Consider the following 27,930-nt stretch of genomic DNA (forward strand, 5'->3'; position numbering starts at 1 on the left):
GCAGTAGCATCTGGCACACAGCACTCAGCCTGCAGTGCTGTAAATGGAGCACTGATGACTTATCTGGGGGGAAAAAAAGATGCCATGAAGTTAACATGCATTTCTTAGAATTTTCATTTGCATTTTTAACCTCTTTGAGACTAGCCAAATTGGCTACTTCCAATGGAAGTACCTTGTGCATAACAGCCAAATGGCTTACTAGTCTGGTGGGGCTAATCAAGTCAGTGAGGTCTCATGTGCCTTGAAGAGACCCTGGTAACACTGGACCCTCTGACATGAATTCTCATTGTACTGCTGCGTGGAGCATCTGCTCTCTCATTCTAGGATCACAGAAGAACCGGAGTTTCCGGGGTAAAAGCTTCACCTCCACAGGCATAGCTTCATACTCCTCATTATCAATGCCAAAGGATCCCTCAGTGCCCTGTGTACAGATAACAGTGCTGATCAGGGTTAAACATCAAACAGATTATTTCAGCAATGCTGTAATACTGATACCTGATTTTATTAATAGACCACAGTTGAATACCTAGCTGAGTCTTAACCAAGATGACCCCCTCCCTATGCCTTCTAGCCCATTTGGTCTCGACAATGCAGCGAGAGCTATCCTTCACCACACATGATACATCAAGAGTCTGTTGCATAAGATGTTACCTCACTCAGTTGCTAATTGGTGATAATTAAATGCTTGGGAGTTTTAATGACCCACATTGTTTATACTGAAGGATTCTTCGCTATTGGAACTACAATTATATCCACTTAGATCTTGGTCTGCCAGTGGTGACACAAGCTAATCTGCAGAAGTGCCTGTTCAGTAACTCCTATTAAACCCATGTTACAAACACCTTTTGGTATTGTTTTACCATATTGATCTGAAAAGCGAGATGCAAAGTAATTCACAGGTCAGGAATTACTCAGCAGTAGAATTTTCTCGAGTGTTTTCTTTAATGCTGATAACATCACCAACGATGAAAAACATTCATCAAAATGGCAGGTTGACATTACCTAAACAAATTTGGTGACTGCTTTGCTTGCACTTGACTCAAGGTAGGGCTGTGTTACATAGATACTCAAACTAGCTCCGAGTGAACTGGTACACCAGAACAGCACAGATTACAGAGAATAGCATAGGTCCTGGAAGTCAGAGATACAGCAGTCCACCTGGATCAACATACCCTGCTTCTCTGCAAAGCTGGTGAGACTCAAGCAAGCTGCCTCCAGTTCCTTTATGAGAGTTAGGTCAAGGAATAGAAGAGCACTGCTTTGTGCCATGCACACATACTCTGTCTTCACAGCAGCTGCACTATGAAGAGCTTGTTTTATACCACAATCCTTACTTATGGCTCAGCTGTACTTAGCCCAGCACTCCAGAGTGTTCTTTCAGAATCACAAAACTGCCATGATATGAGCTTGATGCAATTATCAGGATACTGGCTAATCATGACATCGTAATTCATGATTTTCTCCTTGTAGCCACAGATTTTTTCACCTTTTGGCATGTTCTATTCTCTCTGAATATGAAATTCTTTTGCTGCATGATAGATAATTTGACGATAGAAATTATCTATGAGATTGACCTCATGTCCTTGCAAAACCAAGAAACAGTCCTCCTGCAATAATAGCCTCTTCTTTCTAAGAGGCAACAAAACACCAAACTACACAGGCGGACACAGTTTTGGCTTCTTTTTCAGCCTCATCTATTCAAAGTTTCAAGACACTTCCCTATCGTGATCTGAGCCCTGCTGCCTTGTGTCACCCTCCTTGGTCTCCACAAAGCTTCTAATATTTATCTTTACAGGACAATCCCTTCTAGAGTAAAAAGTAGATGAGGAATTCAGTCTTCAATACTAAAGAGAAGAAGATGTGCACACACAATGCACCCAAGACCCTTTACAACCACCACCACTGTCTACATAAAAGGTCTGTGACTATTTACTGGCAGAATGAAGTTTCCCCTCTGGTTTACAAACCACTTTTCAGTATGTGTCTCCTAGCCAGGGACTGAGTTGCCGCACTGAGAAACTGAGCTGGCAGTGTAATCAACCTCCCAGATTTGGTGTAGGGATTTCTTAATGTGCAGCATCAGCTAGCACAAGGAAATAGTGTGACAGAGTTTTCCAACTCCCTCAGCTTCTCACCTCTGGAAGTTGCAAGATGCATCTGCTGGCGTGGATGCACTGACTCCCTTCAGGGCACATATGTGGATCACGCATCTTTCGACTTCTGTTCAAATCAAAAGAGAGGTAAGGTGAGGAGATGATTCTCTAGGAAATAGCCATCTTCAGGCATGATACGTCATTGTGGGTTGGTAAGTCACTATGCATTTGGTAAACTTAGAGGTTATGTGTATATACAAATATTTGTGGGTTTAACTGTGAGAAAGTAAAGCAGACATTTCCTTTTCTGCTGCAGTCAGTACACATAACAGTATGCACTGACAACCTCCAACCAGCTTCAGCTCTGAGGCTCACTGAATGTATTTGAACATACAGCACAGTTTTGCGCTCCTGATTTACATGCTGAACTGTACAATTCCTGCAATCAATGACTACCATCCCCTCATGTCCCATGCACCCACATAACTTACCAGCAACCTAAGCAACCCTAAACAAAAAAACCTGATAGAATTAGTTATACTAAACCACTAAACTACCATCTAAAACCAAACAAACCAAAACCCACCCCTCTTCTCACATCAACACCAGCCAGCATGAAGTTTCTTACTAGCTGCTTTTATATAATTTTTGTGAAGAAACACCCAGAACATCATCATTTTACCCATTCCAAATAATATACCCGGTTTTGTCAGTTACTTTCTCTTCTGATGCCTGTGAGATTCTTATTTACATACAGTACTTAGAGAAGTTCTACTTTCCTACTTCTGTGGATGTCAAATGGGACTTAGGTTGCTGTCCTGTCACTGGATCAACTGTTAAATAGTGCATCGCGATTCCTTTTCCCAGTGCGTGCTGCTGCAGAGTAAGCACAAGCTCCGGGGTACGCTGACCTACCTCTGGCCTCCTGACTGAAAACACACATAACCTTTTGGCTGACCTTTGATGTAGGCTAGACTGAACCCCAGGCAGTAACCCCTCAATTTGGGCCCCTCTCCAGACAGGCGGCAACACACAAGTAGCAAAGGCGACAGCAGAGAGTTACAGTGTCAATATATCACAGCTCTCAAGCACGGCAGATATTCCTCCAACAGGCAATGCCAGCTGTCCCCAACTTTTCTGTCTATTCTGTAGACTGATATGAAAGAAGTGTGTATTTAAATAAAGGAGTCACAAAAACACATCAGAAACTCCCTAAACACCAAGCCGCCTATGCCCTGAGGAATGCAAGTGCCTCTCAAAATCACAGAAAATCCCAGAGAAAGAGCATGAGAAGAGAGGGTTGAAACGGGAGATGGTAAAGACAAAGAAAAGGGCAGGGAAGGACAGAAGCAAGATTAACTGTGGAAAGTTTGTTTTTAATCAAATATGTATATACTAAAAGATTAATGAATGAGTGTGAGGGAATTAAACATCCTCCCGGCAATATAAATTATAAATCATTGATGGTGTGCAATACTGTCAGTTTATACAGCACTGTACAAACAAGCAGGAAGATTCCCTGTTTAAGGTTTAACCTGCTCACAGTTTGACATACAAGGTCCTAGAAATTGCATTCAGGTGAGCAAGTAGAAGTTTTGGTCCACAAAGGTAAATGAGGCTCTACATAGATGCAATTATGGGGTCAAGGGAAGCTGAAAAGAGACACGACATGGAACTGAAGATGAGTCAAAGGAGAACACTGGTAGAAGCAAATAGACACAACTCCACTTGCAGTGACTGCCTCTCTAGTGACCCAGTATAAAAGGATCAGAAATAATTTCCATTTGATTCCACTCTTTACTCAAGACAAGACAGCGAAGTGAAACAGGACCAAGACCAAAGCCTAACAGCAACAGTTCCAATTGATTGGTTTATCCCACTCCATATGCTGAATTACAACAACACAGGCAGAAAGAGAGCCACACCACCTACTGCAGGGAACACACATGGTTTTAACTTAGTTCTCATCTCCAGAAGCGGTCAATGTGAAATGTTTCACATTTAGACTCTCTAACCAAAAAAACCCAGTCTTCTGCGTAGCTGGTAACTGCATTCATGCCCTGGAGTGACAGCTCTCCGTACTTTCACATACAGAATCTAAGCTGGCTATCAGGATGTGGATTACTGATAGCTACACTTTCCATCCCTGCTCTCCTTCCCTCCAGTGCTTCTTAGTAAACACGACAGCATAACCACCTGTTCTTCCCCTACCTTATCTTATACATCAGCTCTGCCCCTGCTGCAGATGCTCTCGTTCACACAAATCTGCTCCACAGCCAGAGGGCACTTTTATACACCTGGGATGACCTACTCCTTTTTTTTTTTTTTTTTTTTTTTTAAAAATCCAACAGCAGTTGCCCTCCAGCACTGGTGCACCCCCCCACATCCCCACCCCGCCTGAGCCTCCGTGGTAGTTCCCTGCTGGATGTGTGGTTTCCTCTGTGTGATCCATCAGTTCTGATCAGCTGGTGTCAGTGCCCTCTTCAATATAAAAAGCCTTGATATCTGCACTGATAAGGTATTTTCCCTAAAAACCTTTTCAACCCCTCAAATTCTGGTGGAGTTTAAAACTATGCACTAAAAACAAAGAAGAAAAAAGAAAGAGCTTCTTCACACATTTCCAAAGATAAACCCTCTTGGTGCTAGGCAATGGGAAGCCTCTGATAATGGGCTTGATTCAAACCTAGCTGCCAAAGGGCACTGTGCGGTGAAGAGCTTCTCTGAACACCCTGATTTTGCCTTGCAAAAACAGTGCACATTTTTTCTGTTCTGACTCCTCTCTGTAGGACTAACCAGTCCCCCCCACTGCTCCCCCACCCCATACACCCCTCTTTCTCTTTCTTTGTTACCTACAGGCTTTGGGGTACTATTTAATCAAAAGAGCTTATTTCTTTGAACTTTGCTTCAACAGCAGCTCAAAGCTTTTGGTACTGCCTCTAATTAGCTCTAGCCAGCAGGGCATGTTAATTCTCATCAGAGGCTTTTTCTGCGTGACAGTGTAAGTGCAGTCAGAAAATGCGACATACTACTGTGTGAAGCATGTCCAGCCCACACGGGAGACATTCTTTACAGTGGGTGTACATTCCCTTAAATCACACAAGTTCATCCACATTTTTTCTTCTAGCAAAGTGTCCAAGAACCCAGCAGAGCATCTCCTTTGTCTCCGTCCTTTAAGAGGCCAGATTCTTCTTGCTGCTAATGGGAAAACCTCCTCCTCCTTTCCTTCTGTCACCTTCAAAGCAAAGATTTCAGTCCCAAGCAACCTATGGTCACGGTTCATGGCTCATGCAATGTAAAAGCAGTTGCAGGTGGTAACCTGACCTACCGTCTGCATAGGGCAGAAGATCCTATACCCACTGAGGCTTGTGGGATGCTCAAATAAGGGACCGGCTGCTGCTATTACTATCATAAGACATACATGCAGGAATTATTAGGGTGATGATGACAAGCAGGTAAAAATGTGTTGAAATCTTTCCACTGATTTCACTAGAGGGAGCTCTAAGATTAGAAAACAGTATTAGCAAATAAAAAGGTAACGTGCAGAAGAGCACTCTTGGATTTAGTAGTAAAATCTGTTTCTGGTAAAAACTGCATTGAAGATGCAAAGTATTTGCTAGTGGGACTGTATGGAGGAAGTGGAAAAACCAACTCAGATTTGTGTCTGGTGAAAGCAGGAGGAACAAACGCGCCACAAGATAACATTCCAAGCAAAAAGGAAGCAATACATGTTCACTCTTTCTCTACATGCTGCTTCTTTCCTACCTGCAGCCTTCTTACTCCATGTGCAAGCAACACCAATACATTTGCTTAATTTCCCTGTTTAAATTCTCTTCCAAAAGTTCTTCCAGCTCCAACCTAATTTCTTACAAGAGTTATTGAGTCAAGGAAGCCCTTCACTTAGAAGCAGGGCCTGTCTGATGAGAGTTCAAAAATTCCAGGTACCACTAGCACAAACATATCAGTGCTGTGACCCATCTCTCAATCCGCTCAGCAGCCAGGGCTAAAAGATTCTGGGGATAAGTCTGTATGGCTGGCTGTAAAACTCAGGTATGACATTATTATCCAAGTAGCACTAATCAATAGCAATGGAGAAAAATATGAAAGGTATAGCAAACTACGAAGCTAGGAAGAACTCCAGGTAGATTGTTCTGCCTTATTTCCAGAAAGAGAAAAAGAGTAAGAATTTTAAAGAACTAAATCAGTAATCCTCATGAAGCCTTACTGACTGGTACCCTTTGCAGTCCTCTGCTTCTGAATTTTGCAGCACAAGATCAGAGAAAACCAGCACATTTCTCAGAATTACATTCTGACCCACACAGAGATTCTGTCATCTTTTTGCATCCTTCCCATACTCACCCTCGGTTTACAAACTGTCCTTTGCTGACAGTATCTGCTTCAATGCAAATATCCATGAAGTCTTCAGTGCGCTATACAAAAAAAGATTGAAGAAACGAAGCAGTTAATACTTCAGAATGCCACACCCATGATACCGCAATATCTTCACAAAATGCCCAGTCCTTTGTCCCACAAAAGGAGGCAGAAAATGCATTTCTGCATTTCATGCTTTTTTCCACTCTCGACTGGAAATTTGGATTATAAATTATGGATAGTAAATTCTCCTTGATGACTATTCAACAATAAATACCACAAGAAGTGAAATAACGATTCACACATTTGGCTTCTTGTTACATTTCACACACTTATTAAAGCCAGTAATAGCAGATTACTTGGGTTTGCTTCTGTTCACAAAGATTTCTAATCAATGGGTCTTTCATGACTTTAAGCAATAGCACAATGATGCAACATTTGGCCACCAAACAGTACAGTAAGAGAATTTTAAACAATACAAATTGGAAGTCAAAGCGTTCTTGATATCATTCCTTTAAACTCCTTACTTAGCTTCTTTTCTATTTACAGCCTGCCCTTAAACCAAGTATACAGTAAAGCTTTTGCTGGGAAAGCAACTTTGATTAAGATGCCATTCATTATTTATTTATTTTATTTTATGTATTTATTTTAGCATTTCTGTCCTGGCAAAGGTCCTAGTGCAGATGCAATCAAAATGACAAAAGTAAAAATAAACGCATCTATTAGTATAACTTGTTTTATTCCTTTGCGGTATCTGCAGAGGTAGGCTTGGCACTGTCTGAACTGCACCTGTATGGCTTTATCAGCTTCTCTTCAACAGGGCAGCCTAGGCATGAATCTGAGATGAGACAGAAAGACAGGAGTGGCTGACAATACTCTGCAGATATGCCCTGGTATTGATTTGAGAGAGCTGTTGTTCAGCTTTGATGGCAACGGGGACAATGGCTTCAAGAGCGGGAGTTAAAAGCAGTTGTAAGGGGTCCATATCTGTAGAAAAAAAGATGCGGTATTAAGCTACCTCTAGCTCTAGAAACAGAAAAGTACAACTGCCCTAACATAAAACTTGTCCATTTCTCTAGGCTATGCAAGAGACCCAAGAACCTTACATCACTTCTTTGTTCAATACCGATATTAAAATGCATCTCGAAGGCATGAAGTCTGTGGCAATGAGATAGTTTTTCAGTTCTTGGTAGGTCTGTTTTTACCTTACATCACTGACTCTAATTCAGTTCAGCAACCAAAGCCGTTCTGTTCAAGGGCCATCTAGAACCCACTAAAAAACCAAATACCCTGGTAGTCTCTGTCCAGCTTCTGCCGTTACTGGGATACTGGTGGTCCAAATCATAAGCCACTGACGAAAAAGAAACTAAATTTTAATGTGGTACATTCCAAGGAGAAAACAGGAGGAAATTTTAAGACTAGATTTGCCTAGGGGTTTTTTTTTGGGGGGTTTTTTGAGTGATCCTACAAAGATAACATATCAATATGACACAATTTTTCAGGTTCTTAAAGACCCTGAATTCTGAGCAAGAAACACGCTGCAGTAAGTTCAACACCTCCTGTTAATCTGGGTGTAGTGGCAGGGGGTCCCGCCAGCCACAAGGAAGCCATGAAGGGCAGCTCACCAGTACAAGATCACTGTGTTAGCATTTTGCAGTAAAATTAAAGACTGACTTCCATCCCAGTAGCTTTCACAGCAATACAACTGCACCAAAACACAGACATAAGCCAAAGACAGGTTTTAAAACAGTGAATGAACAGCATGAGCATGTTGAGAAAGTTATGACGGAACAGCTCCCTTGCTCCCTTGGTTCTACTCTTCCACAACCACCTGCATTTCTTGTCCTTTAACTCAGTGTAGCTCCTGTCCTTTCTCTCATCCCAGTTCTTTTTAACTCTTGGCTCTGCAAGCCAAAAGACAGAGAAAAAGCCGCAATTCCAGGCAGTCGTTCAGGCTCACAGCATTTCTCACAGCACCAGTTGATAAAACAGAATCACTCTCCCATGGGTCAAGAAGGAAAGGAGTGCCTATTTTGATGCCTTGTTCTTTCCTGGGCAATCCTAAAGCTGTTGTTTGGCTAGTGAAAATTTCTCGTTACAAAAATTCTTTCTGACCCCACTGCATCCCAGTTTTACACAGGTCTCCAGTGCTTTTACACTGGCTCTGAAACTTGCCTATTCCTGGATTCAGTCATGGGCCCCTCCTTGCACGGGATAGTAAATTTTATTTATATAGACACAAGAACGGGAGTTTAGCAAGAAAGGAAAACTACGTGGGCAGGCAGCATTTGGAATCCAGTTATACTGTGGTCTTACTGTCAGATCAAGCTGCCTGTTCCGAGTTGCAATGGAAAGCTCAATGGTGGATAGCTTCAATTCTTCCCAGTCCTCCGGGGTTACCTCCTGGGGGATTTCTGCAAATCCAGAACAGAAGATATCACTAAGTGGAACTTAATTACACAGATGATAATTTCATTGCTATGAAGCATGAAACATCTATGTGCAAAAATCACTCTGACCACTAGCTTTGTTTCTTTCAAACATCAAAATCTTAAAAAAGGAAAAGCAAGCTTGGGAGTACTGAAGGAAAGAAAAAAATACCACCAGTATTCACACGGTAGCAGGAAAGACTATCAAGCACACTACATGGCAGCCCTATGAGCCCTTATGCCCAGGGATTAACACATCTCCTGGGCTAGTGTTACAGGAACATTTTAGAAAACACATGAAGCACTGCTACAAAAAGAAGGGGAATCCAACGTTCAGGATGCGGTGGTAACATGTATTTTCTAAAGGAGGAAACCCCAGGCTTCAGTTCTCATACACAGGCCACTTAGTCCACACTTCTGTCTAAATCACCTCTGCTAGCCAAGAAGGAATGAGAAGGACTTTGCATCACTCCAGATTGTGCAAAACACATGCTCCCCTTCCTTCTGCAGTCTGCCAAATGCACTGCCTAGCTAACAACCCAACCCAAGAGAGGCTCACAGAGCACACAGAAGAAAATTTATGGTACAGAAAGAAATGTAATGTACTAAGAAAAACTTAAGGCTTCTGCATGGCCCAAGTTTTATTGTTCTGTTTGAAGTAACATTTGCTGCTCTGAGTCAGCAACTCCCTCCACTCAGAAAAACAAGGGCTGCTCCTCTCTCGCCAGCCTGCTAAGAAGCCATTCTACAGGAGGAAGATTTCAAGAAGCTCACCCATAAGAGCCAAGTGTCACCTGTAGAGGCTTCCACGGCAATGGCAAGCAACTGTGAGCCCAGGGAACACCCTGGGTTCTTTACAAATGCATATTTGTTTATGAAACCACAAACAGTGGCAGGACTATTCTGTTCCATTTCTGGCAGGTATCACTGTAACTATCTTGACAAAGTCACAGTTTTAATAAAACATAACAATAATATAAAAATGAGAGAGCAGAAAAGTAAAGCAGACCCTCCCTTCCACGATCCATTAGAGGAGTAAAGCCTGCCTGGGAGTTTATGACAAAATACACACACCTCACCTTTTGGAGGAGATGACCAGTATGACCGGAGTCGTCTGTAAAGCCTCACATACAAAGGAGGTCTGGACGGTTTCCCCTCTGGCTCTTCTGGAGGTCTCTCGGTTGGACCCAGATACATGAGAGCAGCTTGATGTTTCTGAGGCCATTCCTTGGATTTACATGGAAAGGAAAGACAGAAGATAAAGGGCCTTTTGTTGAGCACCTACCTGTTTATTCTGTTTAGTCCTTCATCCTACTTATTTTGTGCACCCAAGTACTCCTTCAGAGCTACCCAGATCCCACCACTGCCTCAGCCTACCTTATTGCTCTCCAGTCTACAAATACATACATGAGACGACATTTTTGCAGCTTGGAAAAGATTACCCACAGTTCCCAATTCTACTAACCTACTCCTTTCCCACACAGAAGTGAGGTATTATCCCCTCTATAGGCAGAGGGTAAAGGGATGTTTTCTTTGCTGCTGATGTGTAGCAGGGTGACACAGCTGCTTCTGGCTGGAGGGAACAACCAAAACCGGCAAGGTCAACATTCATGTTTTAAAGCACAATTGGTTTCTGCATGCCACAAAGGCAACCTCAAAGAGCAACTGCACAGCGGGGTTTAGCGCAAACAGGCAAAGACTAACAGTGCTGTGTGCAGCCAAGGGGCACTGAAACCTGGCAAGCCTTTGTTCTCCAACAACTCAAACAATCAAGGTCTGACCTTATAGTCAGGTGCTTATAGACAGCAATACAAGAGGTCTTAAGGCAAGTCAGGTGAGCTTTCTAAAGCATCGGGGGGAAGGGAGGGAAGAAGAAAAAACCCAGACACATTATTCTTGGTGATATTTCAGATTCCAGTGCCAGAAACTGATGGCAGATGCTGACAAAGTTTATTTCCTCTCATTTTGTTTTAAAAATAATTTACGAAATGCTCAAAACACAGGACTTATGGAGGGAATAATATGATCGGTTTTTAAATGTGTATACTAAAACAACCCATCCAAGAGCCCACATGTACTCGATATAATTATTTTTCTATGCATAAAACTTTAGAAGTAGTTTTGGATCATATAGCAAAGGTTGTTAAGCTAATTTACCTCACACCTCTGAGAGCAAAGAAAGACTCCACTATAATATGTACATTATCATAATAAACAGGACAAACAGAGGTTGTATCAGTACATGAACAATAAGTATTAATGAGTAAAAGGAAAAGCAGCAATGCTGTGATAATTTAAGCCCGTATATTTTAGAAGAGATGATAACACTCAAAACAATGCCCCTACCAACATCAGAGGTGAGCTCTTTCCTCTTACACTGTTTTCAGCTACAGGTGATCCTGTTTCAAAGGACAGCTACAGCAAAACCAAAAAGATGAAGTGCACAGCAGCAAAGACAAGCTAGGAAGAGATTAAGCTCAACAGGCTGGAGCCATTTCTTATGGAAATTAACAAAATGATAACATGAGGCACATAAAGCAATGAATACCACAATTAGGGAGATCAGGTAGAAACTTTTCTCTCTCAACAGCAGAAAAACCGTGCACTTCTCTTTAACCTTCAGCAGGTCAAACATATCTTTCTAACGTACAATGAATAGCTCAGCAATGAAATCCACTATCACTGCCACTAGCTGAGGCTAAGGACTCAAAACAAAAAAGTTAGAAAGGGGCTGGAAAGAAGCAAAGAATAGGTTTCTACCTAGAATGCCAGCACACAGAATCATCATCTCAAATTTCCCAGGGGTGGAGGGGAGGGGGAATCTTTCATGGATGCATTACAACTTAACTCCCCTTTACAGGAGCTTCCCATAAAGGAAGCATTGGCACTATCACAGACAGCATGGCTGGACTGCACAGTCTGATCTACTGTACCAGCTCCTGGGTATTTCCACAGCCTTTCATGAGGCTGCTTCTAAGTTCAGAGAGCAGGAAAAGCACGTGCATGAAAATGCCTCACCTTTCATGCAGGTCAAATTTTAATCTTTCCAGGATCAATTTTAAGCAATAGAGAAATTTAAGGTGAGATATAAGCTATTCATCTTCATGTTCATTTTACTACACATGGAAGCCTGGTTATCAACGTGCATCAGCAGTCTAATTATAACCACTTCTGCCAGATGAATAAATCAGAATTAAATGTTATCGTTAAGAAAGACTGGTGAGAAAAGGTGACAGGGCACTTTAATGGTTATCTTCAGCACCACTACCGCTCTCCAGTTTCAAAGGTGGTTGCTGGCTCCCCCTGGTGATCTTGCAGCAACAGATCCTCAGTAAAGAATTTTTTTTTTTAAGTATTCCTGCTCCCCTTCATCTCTTCGAAGTGAAGTCTACCAATTGGTAGGTTTTTTAACAAGTCGAGTTTCACTCACATTTTATATTGTTACCAGAACCCTTCACAAAAACTTGAAGATCAATTATACAAAGCATAGTCAGCCTTTTCATTTCCCAACTACAAAACCACTTTCCTCTCTATTACTCTTTACCTTAAATGTACTGAAAAAGTGAGCTGCTTTGGTTTTCAGAGGTCCAAGGTACCAGTACCTGAAAAAAGAACACAGACATAACTTCTAAGATATCCAGGGTTCGATACTAGGAAAGGGAGAAATGTTGCATGAAGTCAGAGCACACAGGCTTGTTTGCCACTGAAGTTAGTGCTCCCCTACAACCTTTAGCTTTGTGATAAGATAGTTGCACATCACCAGCAGCTTAGCAGTGACATCCCTTTCCTGAGGCACAGATCACCAAAACGCAGTATACAATCTTCACTACAGGTAGCATGACATCTCAGTAGCAGAATTTTACCTAGTTATGTGACACAACTAGGAATGATTTAAAGGTCTGTGGTCTAACAGCTGGTGGGATGCATCTCCACAATATTCAATAAAGAATGAGGTTGGAGGAAACAAACAAACAAAAATCAACAACTTCAGTGATGAAAGAACAGAGCCAGCAAACACCAGTTTGTCCCAAAGGATTCTCAGATCAAATCAATGTTTTACAAAATAAAAATCCTGCCAGCCATTAAGTATTGTATAGAATCTAAAGATGTGACTATATTTAAGCAGGTTTGGCACACATTTTGGTCACTGTCTTCCACCAAAGAAGGTCAATAAGCTCATTAAACACCATCAGCTCAAGAGTACTGCAGATTTAAGTGTATCATTAGATACTAAGGCATGCAACTGTCACACCACTCCCAACAAGTCATGAAATTGTCTGTAAAATAATAAAACCTCAGAAACATAAAACAGCACCATGTCTCCATCAGGAGAGTGCTTAGCAGGGGGACAGCCAGACAAATTTCTGGAACTGGGGCTTACGGCTTGACTCCCTTCATAGCAGGTGCCTTCTTTTAAGTATAAGACCAGTTGTTTTGGAATACACCAAACGTTCATTTAGCCCAACAACCCATCTCTGATAGGGACCACATGTGGATGCTTAGCAAGAAGTATAAAAACAGGACAAGCACAAATGGTCCTTGTCCCAGCCACATTCTGAGCACCCATTCATTTGTGGCTGAAGCTGGACACATTTTCTGTGCATTCAAAAACATTCATGGAAGAGAATGAGTTTTGAGAATGTTCACACTGCCCCAAGTACAAAAGGAGGTGCTGTTGTGCCTCCAGCACCAAGTCCAAAAGACTCTCATGAAACGGGACTGCTGCAGGAAAAGATGTGAAGGTTGACACTAGACAAAAAACAGGGCATGCACAGGAAGCCTAGCGAGAGTGCAGAGGGGAGAGAAGGGCACTTCCTTAATCTTGGGGCTGCAATCAGCAGGAGAGCCTGCAGCACAGCTGAGTCAGCACCCACAGAAGCTACTAAGCATGTCCCTTGCTTCCCAGGGACAAATGCCCTGGCCATATACTGCATCTCCCCCATTCCATATCACCTCTCAATCGTACTCAAATATCTGCCAGTCAGACTCCAAGGTCTGCTACCTCTTGTTTCCTGACCAAGATAGCTCATTCCCAAAACACATGGTCTTTCTTCATAGCTGTGCAGCAGAAGCACAATCACAATTCCTCCATAACAGTCTGAAGAGTGAACTGCTGTGGCCCTGCTGCTCCTTCACCAGATAATGCCAGTCATTTGATACACAGACAGTGGCATATTAAATGTCTATTTGGAGAAAGCCCAACAATTATTAGTTTAGCATTCAGAGAACCGTCATCGGACAGCACGGTCCATGCCATTTCTGGCAGGAACTGAAGGGCATTTCTAGGGCATCTGATGTCCCTTGTTGGAATTGAGTTACAGAGTCTGCGTGCATCTTTTCATTGGCAACAATGAAAAACAATGGCCAATTACTTTACTTAGACTTTCCTCAAGGGAGAGCTTTTCCCACTGACACAATCTGAATAAAGTTCCAGAAGTGGGCACCACAAGGCAAGCAGAAAGTAAATACTGAAAAGAACAGGTTGGCACCAAGTAAGTGTTTATTTCAAATGACAAAAATGCTGAAATGTCTTACACTCCCATGTGTGTAATGTGAGACCGAACAAGAGTGGGTGCCTCTGCCTGTCAAATGTCTACACTCAAAAAAGACTTCTTTACAAGAAGGGGGTATCCTGGTTTCGGCTGGGACAGAGTTAATTTTCTTCCTAGTAACTGGCATAGTGCTGTGGTTTGGATTTGGCATGAGAAGAATGTTGATAACACCCTGATGTTTTAGTTGTTGCTAAGCAGTGCTTACACTAGGCAAGGACTTTTCAGCTTCCCATACTCTGCCAGGTGCACAAGAAGCTGGGAGGGGGCACAGCCAGGACAGCTGACCCCAACTGGCCAAAGGGCTAGTCCATAGCATATGACGTCATGCTCAGTACATAAACCGGGGGGAGTTGGCTAGGGGGCAGCGATCACCACTCAGGGACGGGCTGGGTATCAGTCAGCAGGTAGTGAGCAATTGCATCACTTGTTTTTCCTGGGTTTTGTTCCTCTTTTTGTTGTTGTCTTCCTTTTTGCTACAATTTATTATTATTATTTTATTTTATTTCAATTATTAAACTGTTCTTATCTCAACCCATGAGTTTTCTCACTTTTACTCTTCCAATTCTCTCCCCATCCCACTAGTGAGTGGGAGAGGGTGAACGAGTGGCTGTGTGGTGATAAGTTGCTGGCTGGGGTTAAACCACGACAGGGGGTATGTCTTTTTAGGTAACAGATGCTAAAAAAGGTACAGTTTCAAAAACCAGTATTTTCTTACTTGCTGACTTTAACTCCTGCATCTCTGTAAGATCCCCATCTTAAACCAGTCACTGCATACACAGGTTGTTCCTTTTCTCCCTGTAAAAAAAAAAAAAAAAGACATTGTGAAATTGCTTTCTCTTATCTTGTTTGCAACTTTGATTTTTGCAGCTAGGAAAATATTTTGATATAAAAACTGATTTCTAATTAACCCCAAAAGTGAAATTTCACAGAAAAGGTATGATAAATAGCTAACAGCAATAAAGCTAAGCAGAATTTAAGCGTTTTACATTCTATTTGCTCCAAGAGAGGAATATAAGAGGTGAAGTTTTGAAGAGATTGCTTGAGTTTGACTGCGCACCTGGCAATAGCCATTTCATTTTGTGGATATTATCAGCCAAAAGCAAGGAGCTCTGCACAGTGACACTAAGTTCTCACTGCAGAAATGTCCACTCTACAACACTACAGAAAAATAACATTTAAAAACCGTAAGGGGCATAGTCAAAGGTTTTCCTGTTTCACATTTTTCAGTTTGTAAAAGAAAGCTATTAACTCCACAATACATACGAATGCATTAAATCAACTCAGACAGCTATTGTTATCTCTCACAATTTCTACAGAAATATTGGTGTTAGTAAGTTTTGTATTCATCAATACTCTCTGAGCCTCAAAAAAAGATGTTCAGGCATTCTAGTGTTTTCTACAGTTTAGACTATCTGATGTCATAGCACACAGTGGAGAAATGACTGCCACCAGAACTGCTGATATCATAAATCAAAATTCATGACAGCATTACACAGAGGAAAAGCAGTCTGTGTAAACAGAACAACATGAGAATGAGAAAGTTTTAGGAACGTTGGGTGCAGATGCTTTTACCTTGATCTGCAAGACATCAAGCGGAACTGTCTCTCCCTTCACAATGGCCAATGTAGCATTAATAATATGCCTGAAAAACAAACAGGAGGGAAGGAAAAGAGTAAGCTTTAAAATTACACTTTTTTTCAGCAAATCCCACTACGAGTCCAGGTGGGGCTTTTTTGCAGCAAACACAACCACCCCAGGGAAAGAACTCTGACAAAATGCTGCATTCCTTTGAAATCAGAAAGCAAACCGAGTGGCTACAACACATGACAAAGCCTGCGTTCTAGCAAACAGCAACAGACCTGAAAAGCAAAAGGAAGCTCCCAGCATAATCATGGTTTTATTTTATTGGTGGCGAGTATAACAAACTGGGAGAGAAGGGGATGGTCATAAGACTGGTCTCAGTTCATGTGTCTAGGATTGAATTGCCTTAGTATGTTAATTTGTTTTGAAGTTTTTAATCAACATAAATCTACCTATCAGCAGTGCTCATGTGGGTTTGGTCTCCATGAAGTTGTGGACAGTAACTAAGGCACTTTCTCATTTCAAGTCATAAAGCGTGGCACTAAAGAATTTGTAACCAAAGTGTTCAAGTTCATAAAGAAGTCTCTATGTTCAGACCTTGAAGCACATATTTCATTAAAACCCCTTCCTTGTTTTCAAAGTTGGGTAAAATTTAAATTCCACATCATGCACACTTCCAGTGTCCCAGCTGGACAGGGAAAAAAAAAACAAAACCAAATGTAGTTTTCAGATCCAGCCCAATATTCATGTGAATCAGCAGGAGAAATTGCCCTTGGCTTCATCAGGCTTAGAATACTGAGACTTCTTTTCTCCTAAGTCTTACCTTTCTGCAAGAACTCTACACTTCCTACACTCCAAAGGTAAGATCTAGTAGTGCTGAAGGAACCAAAGCCCAAATATTTCTTTTTAAAATATCACTTCTGCACTTCTTAAGTCAGGTTCTGTTACTGGTGTGGGTTGTTAAGCAGCCTATTGACCAAATTCCTTTCAACTTCACCAATATGCTGCCGTCTCACCTGCACAGTTCATTACCCTGTGACAAGATCATTCATTTCCAACAGCTTCTTTAGAACCCAAACATAAATTATTATTTTAATCTTAGCTACTGATTACAGCCTTGTCCATCTTGCTGAGCTTCAAAGCACTCTGGTAGTTTCAGTGAAGGATGTTATGCCAGTTGGCTTGCAGGTTTTATGTATGATGGATACCAGCAAGGGTTCCGCAAAGAAGAATGTTAATGAGTTACTGGGAGAATAAGAGTGAACAGACTTCAGGAGCAAGGAGAAATATATTCATTAGTATGGGAGGAGATGAAGTAAAAAACTGAAAAGAAATCAAGTGTGGGGAAAAGGAAGCTTAGTTGATTAGCCTTACCTTAAAAATGGACAAAACAAACTGACAACAAACTGAAATGCAGGGAACAGATACTGCCAGACTGGATGATATCCAGGACACTGATAGGTAAGATACAGGTTGTAGGAGTGTTGCCAGCATCAGTCCCATCACAGGGATGGGCAAGAAACCCTGCAGAAGTCAGTAATGGGATCCAACCTTTCCCATATTCTTGTACACCTTACTTTGCCGGTGCTAGCCAGATTATAGGTGGACTGGTTTCTAGAATTCTTAAACTAGAGAAGGGATGGAAAGAGGACTTCTTTTTGTTTTATTTTGTCATAACCTTGCTATATCCTTGTCATATCCTTTCTGACTAACCTAAGAAGCTTGATTCTTTTAACCCCCCTTTTTTTTTGAAAACTCAGGAAAAGTAGCCACAGCAAATTATTTCATGTTCTAATAACACATACACTTCCTTCTTTTAATTTTAGTCAGTTTTTGGAAGTCATTAACTCAGGCTAGTCCAGAGAATCATCAGGCTCTGCCCAGAGACTACCAACTTCTATGTAACATAGAAGAAAAAGAAAAGTATGAAGCCACTGAGAAGCACTGCTCCTTGAAAATAAATGAAAAAAACCTCAACCTTTCAGAAACATGTAATACTTACTGGACTTGGTTTGTGCTCTCAGGGTAGAGTGTGTGGCTCAGAGTGCAGGTCTTCCCAAGAGGTATGAATCCTATAGGAATCTTACTGAAGACAGCCTGGACACATGAAGAGAGTAAATTAACATTTGCATCAGCTGAACAAAGCTTCCTGTGTGGAGATCACAGCTGTGTCTGGTATCACCCCTTTGGCACTAAGCAGCCAGGCACTTCCTTAAATGAGGCAGTGATACATAATGACTCAGAACATGGCATCCAAATCTGTGAACCCACCACTGCCAACAGGGTACAAAGGAGCTCTCTGTAATCATTAAGAGCATTGTTACATGCAGGTTGGCAGCCATGTCCTAACTAATGCATAGATTCTGTCAGCAATCTGCCATCTTTCTTAATACTGACAGTGGCATCCCAAGCTCTGAATCTCATTTACTATTGCAGAAATCCCCCTCTGACAGAGTAACCTTGCATGGCAAAGAGATTTTCTCCGTTAAGGAAAGGAAATTAATTGACTCAAATCCAAATCATGAAGCAGAAGAAGGTCTAATTTTTGGAAGTCACTGACCGTGTTATTTTTCTGTACCACAGTTCAGCAAAAGGGCTTGTTGAAGGAGCAAGTTATTACGCTATACCTCATAATAAACTGTGCTTCTTGAAGCGTGTCAGCAAATCAATGTAAACTACCATATATCACAATGTACCATCTCCCTACTGGGCACTGCTGCTCCCAGCACCATGATACCGCAACTCTGCACCGACTAAATAATACCCCTCTCACTTCATGCCCACCCGCTCTCCCTTGCTATCTCTGCATCACCTGAAAGTCTTAACACATCTCAAACACCCTTCTCTCATTTTCTTCAGAACTGTTTTACAGCATGCAGACAACAGGCTACTTGCAGCTCATGCAGCCATGGTCTGCTCCCCTGGCTGCTAGGAACAGCGTTCCCGGAACACCTTGCACAAGCTCTTATCCAGGCAACAGTGGTATGACATACCCAAGCAAAAAGGGAAGCAGAGCACAGAGTGAGGGGGCTGAACTGCAGATCTCTACTCCTGGTACAGAGTGATATGAAGGACAAGAAGAATTCCCTGGCCAAAGATATAGAGTGACACAGTGGCAATACTACAATGCAGTATTCCACCCAAAATAGTGCCGGATGCAGGATTTTCTACACTACTGCTAATCAACTCAAGCTACATCAAGATAGTAAGTCAAAAAAAAAAGAAGAAAAACTAGCCAGTAAAGCCTCTAAAACTTTTCTTCCAGTACCTTTAAATTATAGAAGTATCAGGGGCCAACTATAATAATATTAAATTTAAAAAACTGATGTCTCAGAACTGATAAAGCCAGCACCCCTTTAAAAATACTGGCTTGGTTGCAGAGTTTCTCTTGTCACATTCAGACAAAGCAACTGCCTAAACAGATACAATTCTAGCTGCCAAGGATATCATCATAATCTTGTCTGGATCATTTAATTGAGTTTTTGCCAGCTCCTGCCAGAAGGTTTTGGGAACAATGATTCCCTCCTTTCTTCAATAACACTGTCCTCCCTCTTCAAAAAGAAAAATATCTCTCATTTCCATTTGGAGCGATCCACCTTGAGAGGTTAAAATTTGCTTTCTGCAGCCATCTGCATAGGTAGGTATTCACTGCTTGAAAAAATGGCAAAGCAATCATAAAGCAACAGGAGCATGGCCATAAATGAATTCAGTTTCAAGCCTGTACAAATACAAGAAAAACATGTGCTTCCGCCTGATGCTTCTGCCAAACAAAGCAGCATTCGCAGCTGGTCTACGGATCTCAAAGTTGTGCATTTGGCTTCTCCACAATCCCTGCTCTGACACTGGAAACTTCCCAAAGCCGTGGCTTGGGAGCCACAGCACTCCCTGAGAAAGGGAATGAAGAACAACGGGCAGAATTGCAGGACACTAGCATGGCTGACTTATTACATAGCAAGCTGGCTCCAGATTAGTAAGCAACATATCTGTAGAAGATGGCTGAGAGATCACAGTGGATGCACAAGACACTTCCTCCACAAAATAAACAAAACTTAAAAAATGACACTTCCTCACCTCATCTGCTCTGCGGAGAAGTCCAGTTATGACCTGAAAAACATGGGAAATGCTTAGCTCTGAGAATTTTGTTTTTCAGTTACAATAGAAAGCTATGAAATTCATACCCACATTTACTCTTTGGAAAAGATTTAAGGAGCAGCTGCTCTTCTATGGAAGGTGCTACAGTTGCTTACAAGGGAAAGGAGGCATGTTCAGTGCGCAAACATGGTGGAAATAGCAGGGTTATGAGTGCCCGTGAATTTAACACTGCAGTTGTGGCACCACAACCAATGCCAGTGTAAATGTTTTAACATTGAAAATGCTCTGCATAATGCAAAAATAGCACTGGTCAGTGTGCAACTAACAATAATCAATTCTAAGGCCAGGAGAAACTTGCAGATATATTCTGACCACTTTCTCTTAAGGTCACTGCATTTCATTTAGCTATTGCCTCACGAAGCCAGTAGTTAGCATGCCAGGACATGCTTTAATAAAATACAGCCTTCCTTGAAAAACAGAATATCCCCCAGTTCTGCTGGTAGTTTGCTCCTATCATTAATCAACTTGACAATAGGCATTTATTAAATATATACCATGCTTTGTTAGCACTCCCACATAATTTTTAAATTACTTGATTCCCACTTAGCAAAACATGCATTCCTCCTGGGGAGTACAAATAGGAATGAACTTTGAAAATTAAACCATTACAGCTACATTACACAGAAAGAAAAAGTTAGAGTCATGTCTCCCCAAGTAATTTTCTCATTCTAGAATAAAATTGTGGAAGTTATGTCACACAATCCTTCTGCCCCCACTCCCATTATCGCTTTTAGACTGATAACAACTAGCAGAGTTCTCTTATCCCCAGAAGATTCTAACATTGACTGAAAACTCAGATATTAAAATGGACACGTCTCTAGTAATAGGTGCTGTGGTGTTGCTACATTACAGGGACTTGACCTTCTCACCCTCAGCCTGACTACGATTCTCAATGAACCAGGACAAAGGTCCTGTGGTACCTCTTGTACTGTGCCATCTCCTCCTGCAATAATGATCAGATCTGTGTTTTCCATCAATTCCAGCAGCTTTTTTGCTTGTCCCTCATAATCGGTCTGAAGAAACAGAAATCCAAACATGAGAACTCAAGTGACCATTTCTAGGATTTCTCTTCTATATAAAAAAAAAATCATCTATCCATTATTCTCCTATAGGCATGCAGTACTGTATATTACTTATATTTACTGAAACTTCCTCCACTTACAAAACAAGTCTGCTGCCTAATACAGTACGTGCAAGCAAACACACACGAAGGCTAAATGAAATATCAGAGTAAACCTTATTCAGTAGATACAGAATATTGCAGCAATAATCACATTTCCAGGTAGTTTTTCACTGAAACAAAACCATAAGCAAGCCACGCCCTTCCAGAAAACGTCCCAACATCTTTAGCAGCCAAAGTGCTCAAGCACATCTCCTGAAACACAGAACCGGCTACATAAAAGGCCACTGCCCTACAGCAAGCTGTTGATAAAGGGTTTAGCAATAAAGAGTATGCTGATTTTCTAAACCATCAAAACTGTCTTCTGCAAAATGAATGTCTTTTACAAGGATACCTCAACCTCAGTTACTGGCCCAGCCCTGTTCTGCTAACTTGTCTGGTATGAAGCTACAAAGCATCGGTTTTAAGTCCTGCAAAATACTTGTTTCTCTTAGGGTGGGACTATGTATTCTCAGTGATCAGAGAGAGGCATTAATAAAAACAGCATTTCAACACCAAACCTCGTGAAAAATATTTGAAGACAGAAAGATACATATTAGAGTACTTCATTGCTAGGACACAATGACTTAAAAAATCCACATACCACAGCCTCAAAAACCTGCAAAAAGATCAGAATCCCTTCATGTTTATTTTTAATTCTCTTTCCAAAGAAAACCTCTCTGCTAAATCACGCCATTTAGAGCTCAGTGTTCTGCTTTTGTGGTGGGAATGTTGAATTATTTGGGAATACAGTGTAAAAATAAAAGGATATTTTTAGTTAATCTGAACAGTTCCGCTGCACGTCAAAGTTCCTTACTTCTGAATTCTGCAAGTTCAGGCAGAATTGATAATTTCAACAGCAATGGGCACGCACCACTAGCCAGCACTCAAATATTTAAAGAGTTTTCTCTCAAACATGAATTATAGAAGGGCTGCTTTAGACAGACAGACAAGCACATTTATTGCTTTAGCTGAAAATTAAAAACTCAGTACACAGCTTGTAAATGAACTGTGCATTAAAAAGAAAAAGATTAAGTACCAACTTAATATCTCAGTATTTATTTCTTCTCACGAGATGTCTACAGGACAATTGAGAATTTCAAATGCATCCAGAATTGAATTTCAATTCTTCAAGAGGACAAAGCAGAGCAGAAAATGTATCTATATTAACAGAACAGTTCTTACCTTAACCACAGTTACATCCAAGCCAGATAAGTGCAAAATTGGAGCAGCATTCTTTTCAAAAAGGTTCCTGGCTTTGCTAGAAAAAACAGAGTAAAAACTATTTCATTAGTCTGGTGCCTAAAAAAAAAAGTAAAAAGGAACGACAAAAACAAATAACAAGGAGAAATCTACTTAAAAACAGAGCACCCAATGTACACAATCAGTCACTCAACCTGCCAGTCAGGGAAGATGAGATTTCATTTGGTTCAAATGTATTACATTTCTACATTCATATCTCAGATGTCAGCTTTTTGTTGCAGTTTTAATAAATGCAGAAGAGTTTATCTAGCTTTCTCCAAAAATAATTAAAAAAAAAACCAAAACAGGATCTCCAGAAAGGAATTTATTAGAAAACTAATGACTTACAGAGCACCAGGCCTTAAGACCACAAAGAAGGCCCATTTAGGTTTTCGGAAACATTTTTTAAAAATATTTACTGTTACATATTATTAAATAAGTTTACAAGCAAAATTTTTTTTACTTTCTTTTGTTACAGGACTCATGCATTTTCTGCCTGTAACTGCATAATAAAATAATTATGCCACTAAGTATAAATTGCTTACAAGTAGAAACATGAGACTAGAAGTCAGAGACTTGATTTATTAACACTTCGAATTTTCCAGTCACGGGTGTTTTGAACAAAAGCACATACGTCCAAGCACTTCCATGTCAGATACGTAATTCCTTTCATATTGTTACTGACAGCTCCCTGCCCCTCCCCAAGATACAACTGAACGAAGCTTAGCTGATCAGCAGAAACAGATACACATCATATCCAAGATAAGTGTTTTTCTGCTAATGAGTATGCAATAACAGCAGCCAACCTCTTCAGGAGTCTTGCTCTGAGCCCATATTTAGCCTCTCTGTTTGTGGACACACCCCTTTCAAGGACTGGTTCCCACAGAAGTAAGATCTCTGCTGGCTAACTTCAAGTCTTGAAGCAATCAAGGTCATCTCTTATTTCTATAGTTTTTGAGGATGGAAATGCATCACATACAAAAGTGTGGAAGGAATACAAAGGAATTCCACATACAGAGGAATGACAAAGGCCGAAACACAGGGTAAAAGAAAAATTAAAAATATACATATGTTTAGAAATCATTCCTTCAATTCACACACCTAGTTCTATTTCTCAGATCAATACTTTTGGTGAAATAAAGTTTGGCACAGTTACATAGCACCAGCTTGGCATCAAAGGGAGGCAAAAGCGAGCTCAAAAATCTGGCTGGCTTTTATAGTGGATGGCAGAGCAAAAATACAGAAATACTGCCTCACATATGAGTGTAGAGAAGGGGGAATTTTGCCCTTTGCAAGCTGCTGGGTTGAGGAACACTGTTGCTTTCTTCAGTGGCATACTGGAAGGGATCAGCTGGTTGCCAAAAGCCTAAGTGAGATAAAAAGAGCAGAGTTCAGTTTATCTTTTAAGCACATTGGTAAAACAGTTCAAAATAATGCATCTCTACAAATGTCAATGGGCTTTCAAGCCTCACGACATTCAAATGACTTCCACCTTCAGCCACTGTATAGGTCTCCTATTCAAAGACCTGCACTCTTAGCAACAGCTCACACCGCTGTCACAAGTACTTTTTAGTTCATTTTTACAATTCCACCACTATTTCATTTTTGTCAACCTCTGGTTTTCTGCCACAGGCAGAGATCCAGTGAACTATCCCCGACTCCAATGTTACTTGATTTTCCTTCCTTATGTAATTCTCATACACCTGCCTGCCCCCTTCCTTCTGCATCTTTTCCACTTCTGGCCTTCATTTCTTATATCTCTTCTGCTCTTTTTTGTATTTTCTATGCTTAAGTTTTTAAAGATATTAAAGAGAATCACCAGAGAATTTGACCTGACCTGTAAGAAAGCTCACCGTTTCTGACATTTTTTTCTTCCTAGTGTGTTCCTATAAAAATCACTAAATTCCTCTTCAACTTTTGATCCAATTCTGAATAGGTTCCTAGATTATAAATTCTTTGAGAGTTACTCCATACAGCCTCTTTCAGAGGTTCGTACCTATTTCCATAGCTTTTTCAGCACAGTAGAGGCAAGAAAAGGCAAAGCTTCCACACGTTACTTCCCGCTCTTTAACCCTCTTTTAGCTCACCTAAAGACATCCTCACTACCACACCAAATCAAACTGGTTTTGAGTACAAGGATGACAGCGTACCATCCAGAAGCCCCAGAAATAAAGTAGGAACAAAAGACTACTGTGCCAAACACAAGACACAGTCAACTGTCCCTGTTTTTTTTTTTCCCCCTTTATTTTCAAAGTATACACAAAGCACAGCAGAGTTTAGTGAACGTTAGCTGTTTAAATTTATAATTAACTCTACCTGCCAACTTTGCTCAGGAAACCTCAATTAAAAGAAGTGTGTGCCTGACTATGTTGCTTAAAACATTCAAATTTCTTCTTCCAGAAAGGAAAAGGATGAGAGAAGTTGCTGAGAGTAAAGGAATCTTCAAAGAAAGGGAAACAAACCAAAAGCTCTTAAGCTTTACTCAAAAATCAGTTGGAAAACAGACTAACTTATTTCATTGCAGTTGTTGGGCGGGAATTGGGAAATACAGGGGACCTCTAGCATGTTACAGCTGTTAGAAACGACTCATTATTTGCTTGGGGGGCACAGTGTGATGTATTTGCTTGCTCTAAACAACCTAACAAGGCTCATAAAGAATTTATGAGTAATGACATAATCACTTCTTTATGTAATATACATAGACATTTATGTTACATACAGGGGCATTTCTAAAGCAAATGCTGATTTTTAAGACAGGAAATAAAAAAATAATAACGCAGCATTCTAGAAGTCTTTTTTTCAGAACACAATATAAGGAAAGACAGCTTAAAGCCAGACATTAAAAATGGTTATTAAACATATATATGAAAGTATAATTTAGAAAAGTCAATGCCTTTTTCACATCCTTGTCAAATGCACACTTCCAGATACTGCATTTCTGGACTTCCAAGATGACAATCATTATTTTGCAACTATGAAAAATCCTTTACACAAAGGCTTTATAATGCTTTATGAATACGGGCAGAGAAACTACATTCCTTTACAGAAAACTACCCCTGCTTCACAGAGCAAATTGTTTGCCAGCTAAACAGGACCTCTTTAACACATGCCCAGAGTTCAGTCACAAGGTCAATCTGCGAGACCACATTTGCCAAGGAAGTCCACAGTCAGCTGACACTGACTTACTGCAGAGAAGGAGGTGTAAAAGGTTTAAAATATGGTAAATGGGTTCTGTATTATAGAATCTTTCTACGATCATTTGCCACTCCAAGGCTGCCATCATAAACTGATATTTAAATTCAGACATGCGTGGTGGTGTCTTTGCATGAAATACTGCTGTAGTGGATACTTTGGCAGAAAGGTGGGCACCTCATCAATTTGGTGTTGTAAGTAGAAATCTGATGTAAAAATAATAGGGAAACCCCCCACTTCACTCAGACTAAACTTTTTCTTGGGTGAGTCTGACTCTATTTTTCGCAATACTTACACAGCACTACCAACACAAATAGCATTTTTCAAACAATTATAGACTGTTGTTACTCTGAAGAACATACCAGACATTTAATGCCTTACTGCTGTACTGCTGTGTGTTTTCAAGCAGTATTTGGCACTGACACATCAGTGAGAATGGAAATTGCAGCAAGAATTGATTACTTGGCTTTCTGGTTCAGTCCTTTCTGATGTAGGAGTCTTCCGCAGGATATTTTCCCAGGCTTTAATGACTGAAATGGTAGGAAGCTCTACTGACAGTGCTTTTGCACTTTCATTTACAGGAATAAGCCATAATGGAATAGATCCCATCACTTAATGACTAGAATTAAGAAACAGGAAAGTCAGAATTTCCACAACAGAACTATCTGCTTAGCAGTTACATCTTTTTGACAGCATACACACTTAGGTCTTTTAACTTCTCCTTGATACATCATTTCATCAGTGCCTTTTTAAAAAAAAAGTTTTAATTTGGTCAGCATGCTTCATATACTGAGGTATTAACTGCTATTCTTGGCAACATAAAAAACTTCCATCACTTTGATATTATGCAGTAAAAATGAATATTGAAAACATAAAAATCAAGAGCAACTGATACTATGAGTTGGAAATACATTTGACTCTGAAGCTGTAAGTATGATTTATGAAAGCAGTATTTTCAGGGGAAGATTTTTCTTATTCTTTCATGAGACTTGAGCTCCCTTGTATCCATTCTGTCATGAAGTACCATTGCCCAAATCAAGGTGCTGTGAATATCTTTTCCCTCAACAGCAGGCAGGCTAAAATTAGGATTATTCAGGTGCACCACATAAGCAGGGTAATCTCAAGGAAAGTTCCTTAATCAGAAAAATAATTTTCAGCATTCTTCTCGGGCCCCAGTACATAGCAATGATGGGAGCAGTGTTACACCCTACAAAATCCCTAAGATGAAGAAGCAGGTTTAGAGTAAACTTTATTTGTGGGAGGTAGAAAGACTCTTAAAATCCGCGCCCCCAAGGTAACCAGAGCTAGCAAGCAGTGATGTAATCCATGGGTAACAGCACTTGAAAGCACCCATGAAAGACTGCTTATTAAGGACAAGATTTATTTATGGGAATACTACAGTACAGCAATTTGTTCATTGCTGGTTACCCATGCAGACCACAAACTACAAAATTAAATAGTCAATATACTCAGACAGTAACTACTCTTTTCTTTCCGAATAGCAGCTTTCTTGTCAGTCATCAGCAAACGGATTGTCTCCATTAAGTTCCCAGTACATGGGTCTCAAAAACGCTAGGTCGGTCATCACACTTAGTATCCTCGACAGAGGCACTCAGGCTCAAATAGACAAGGGCAAGGTCTCTCCAGACAAACAGGAACATGAAGCAGTTTGCACTGCTTCTGCCCGGACTACACCTGTTGTGGTGGAACTGAGATTTCAGTCTCCTGTCTTAGCAACAAATCATCTTGCCACCAGAACTTTACAGACAGGGAGTAATTACACCTGCAGAAATGGAGGTCTGGGTAGCTACTGCTGCAACAGCAGCCAGGGCACAAAAGGCACAGTACCCCAGCCGCAGACCTCATCCACCCTTCGGCATTTTAGCAAAAGAACACAGATGGCATCATTATAAGGCTTGTCACGTAGAGAGGGCCCACTGGGAAAATCTCAGGAGCCCTGCACAACCAAGATAAGAGGGAGATTTTAATCTAATTTTATCACTTTAAATGGTATTACCTGTGCTTCTTGGCATGCAGCTCTTCGTAGCAGGTTATCGCTATTAGGTAAGATAGAAAAGAGAGCAGACATTAGGTTGTCTAAGTTTAAAACAATTCACTCATTTTAAAAATGTAGGTACATACCCTCTTTACACACACTTTGA

At 40.8% G+C, this 27,930-nt stretch overlaps 1 protein-coding gene across 1 annotated transcript; it reads right to left on the bottom strand.

Moving 5' to 3' along the window:
• Positions 1–87: 87 nt before the first annotated feature.
• Positions 88–27,820, bottom strand: AGK (acylglycerol kinase). The gene is made up of 14 exons (XM_009649254.2): positions 27,786–27,820; positions 23,863–23,942; positions 22,520–22,595; positions 21,096–21,188; positions 20,095–20,127; positions 18,026–18,120; positions 16,015–16,084; positions 15,158–15,237; positions 12,435–12,492; positions 9,970–10,117; positions 8,778–8,875; positions 6,450–6,520; positions 2,136–2,220; positions 88–421 (listed from the first exon to the last, which is right to left on the bottom strand). The coding sequence occupies exons 2-14, from the start codon at positions 23,910–23,912 to the stop codon at positions 284–286; spliced, it is 1,095 nt and encodes a 364-aa protein (XP_009647549.2). The 5' UTR covers positions 23,913–23,942; positions 27,786–27,820; the 3' UTR covers positions 88–283.
• Positions 27,821–27,930: the final 110 nt, after the last annotated feature.

The sequence above is a fragment of the Egretta garzetta genome, unplaced genomic scaffold (assembly GCF_000687185.1).
Source record: "Egretta garzetta isolate BGI_Z169 unplaced genomic scaffold, ASM68718v1 scaffold321, whole genome shotgun sequence".
Taxonomy (NCBI): domain Eukaryota; kingdom Metazoa; phylum Chordata; class Aves; order Pelecaniformes; family Ardeidae; genus Egretta; species Egretta garzetta.

Bases quoted from the DNA above. Each gene is read 5' to 3' on its own strand.
- AGK (XM_009649254.2), bottom strand. From the start codon at position 23,912: ATGCCACTGAAGAAAGCAACAGTGTTCCTCAACCCAGCAGCTTGCAAA. The intron at 22,596-23,862 runs GCAAAATTCCCC...TGTTTTTTCTAG, and splicing joins AACCCAGCAGCTTGCAAAGG to CAAAGCCAGGAACCTTTTTG. The intron at 21,189-22,519 runs GTAAGAACTGTT...CTGTTTCTTCAG, and splicing joins TGGATGTAACTGTGGTTAAG to ACCGATTATGAGGGACAAGC.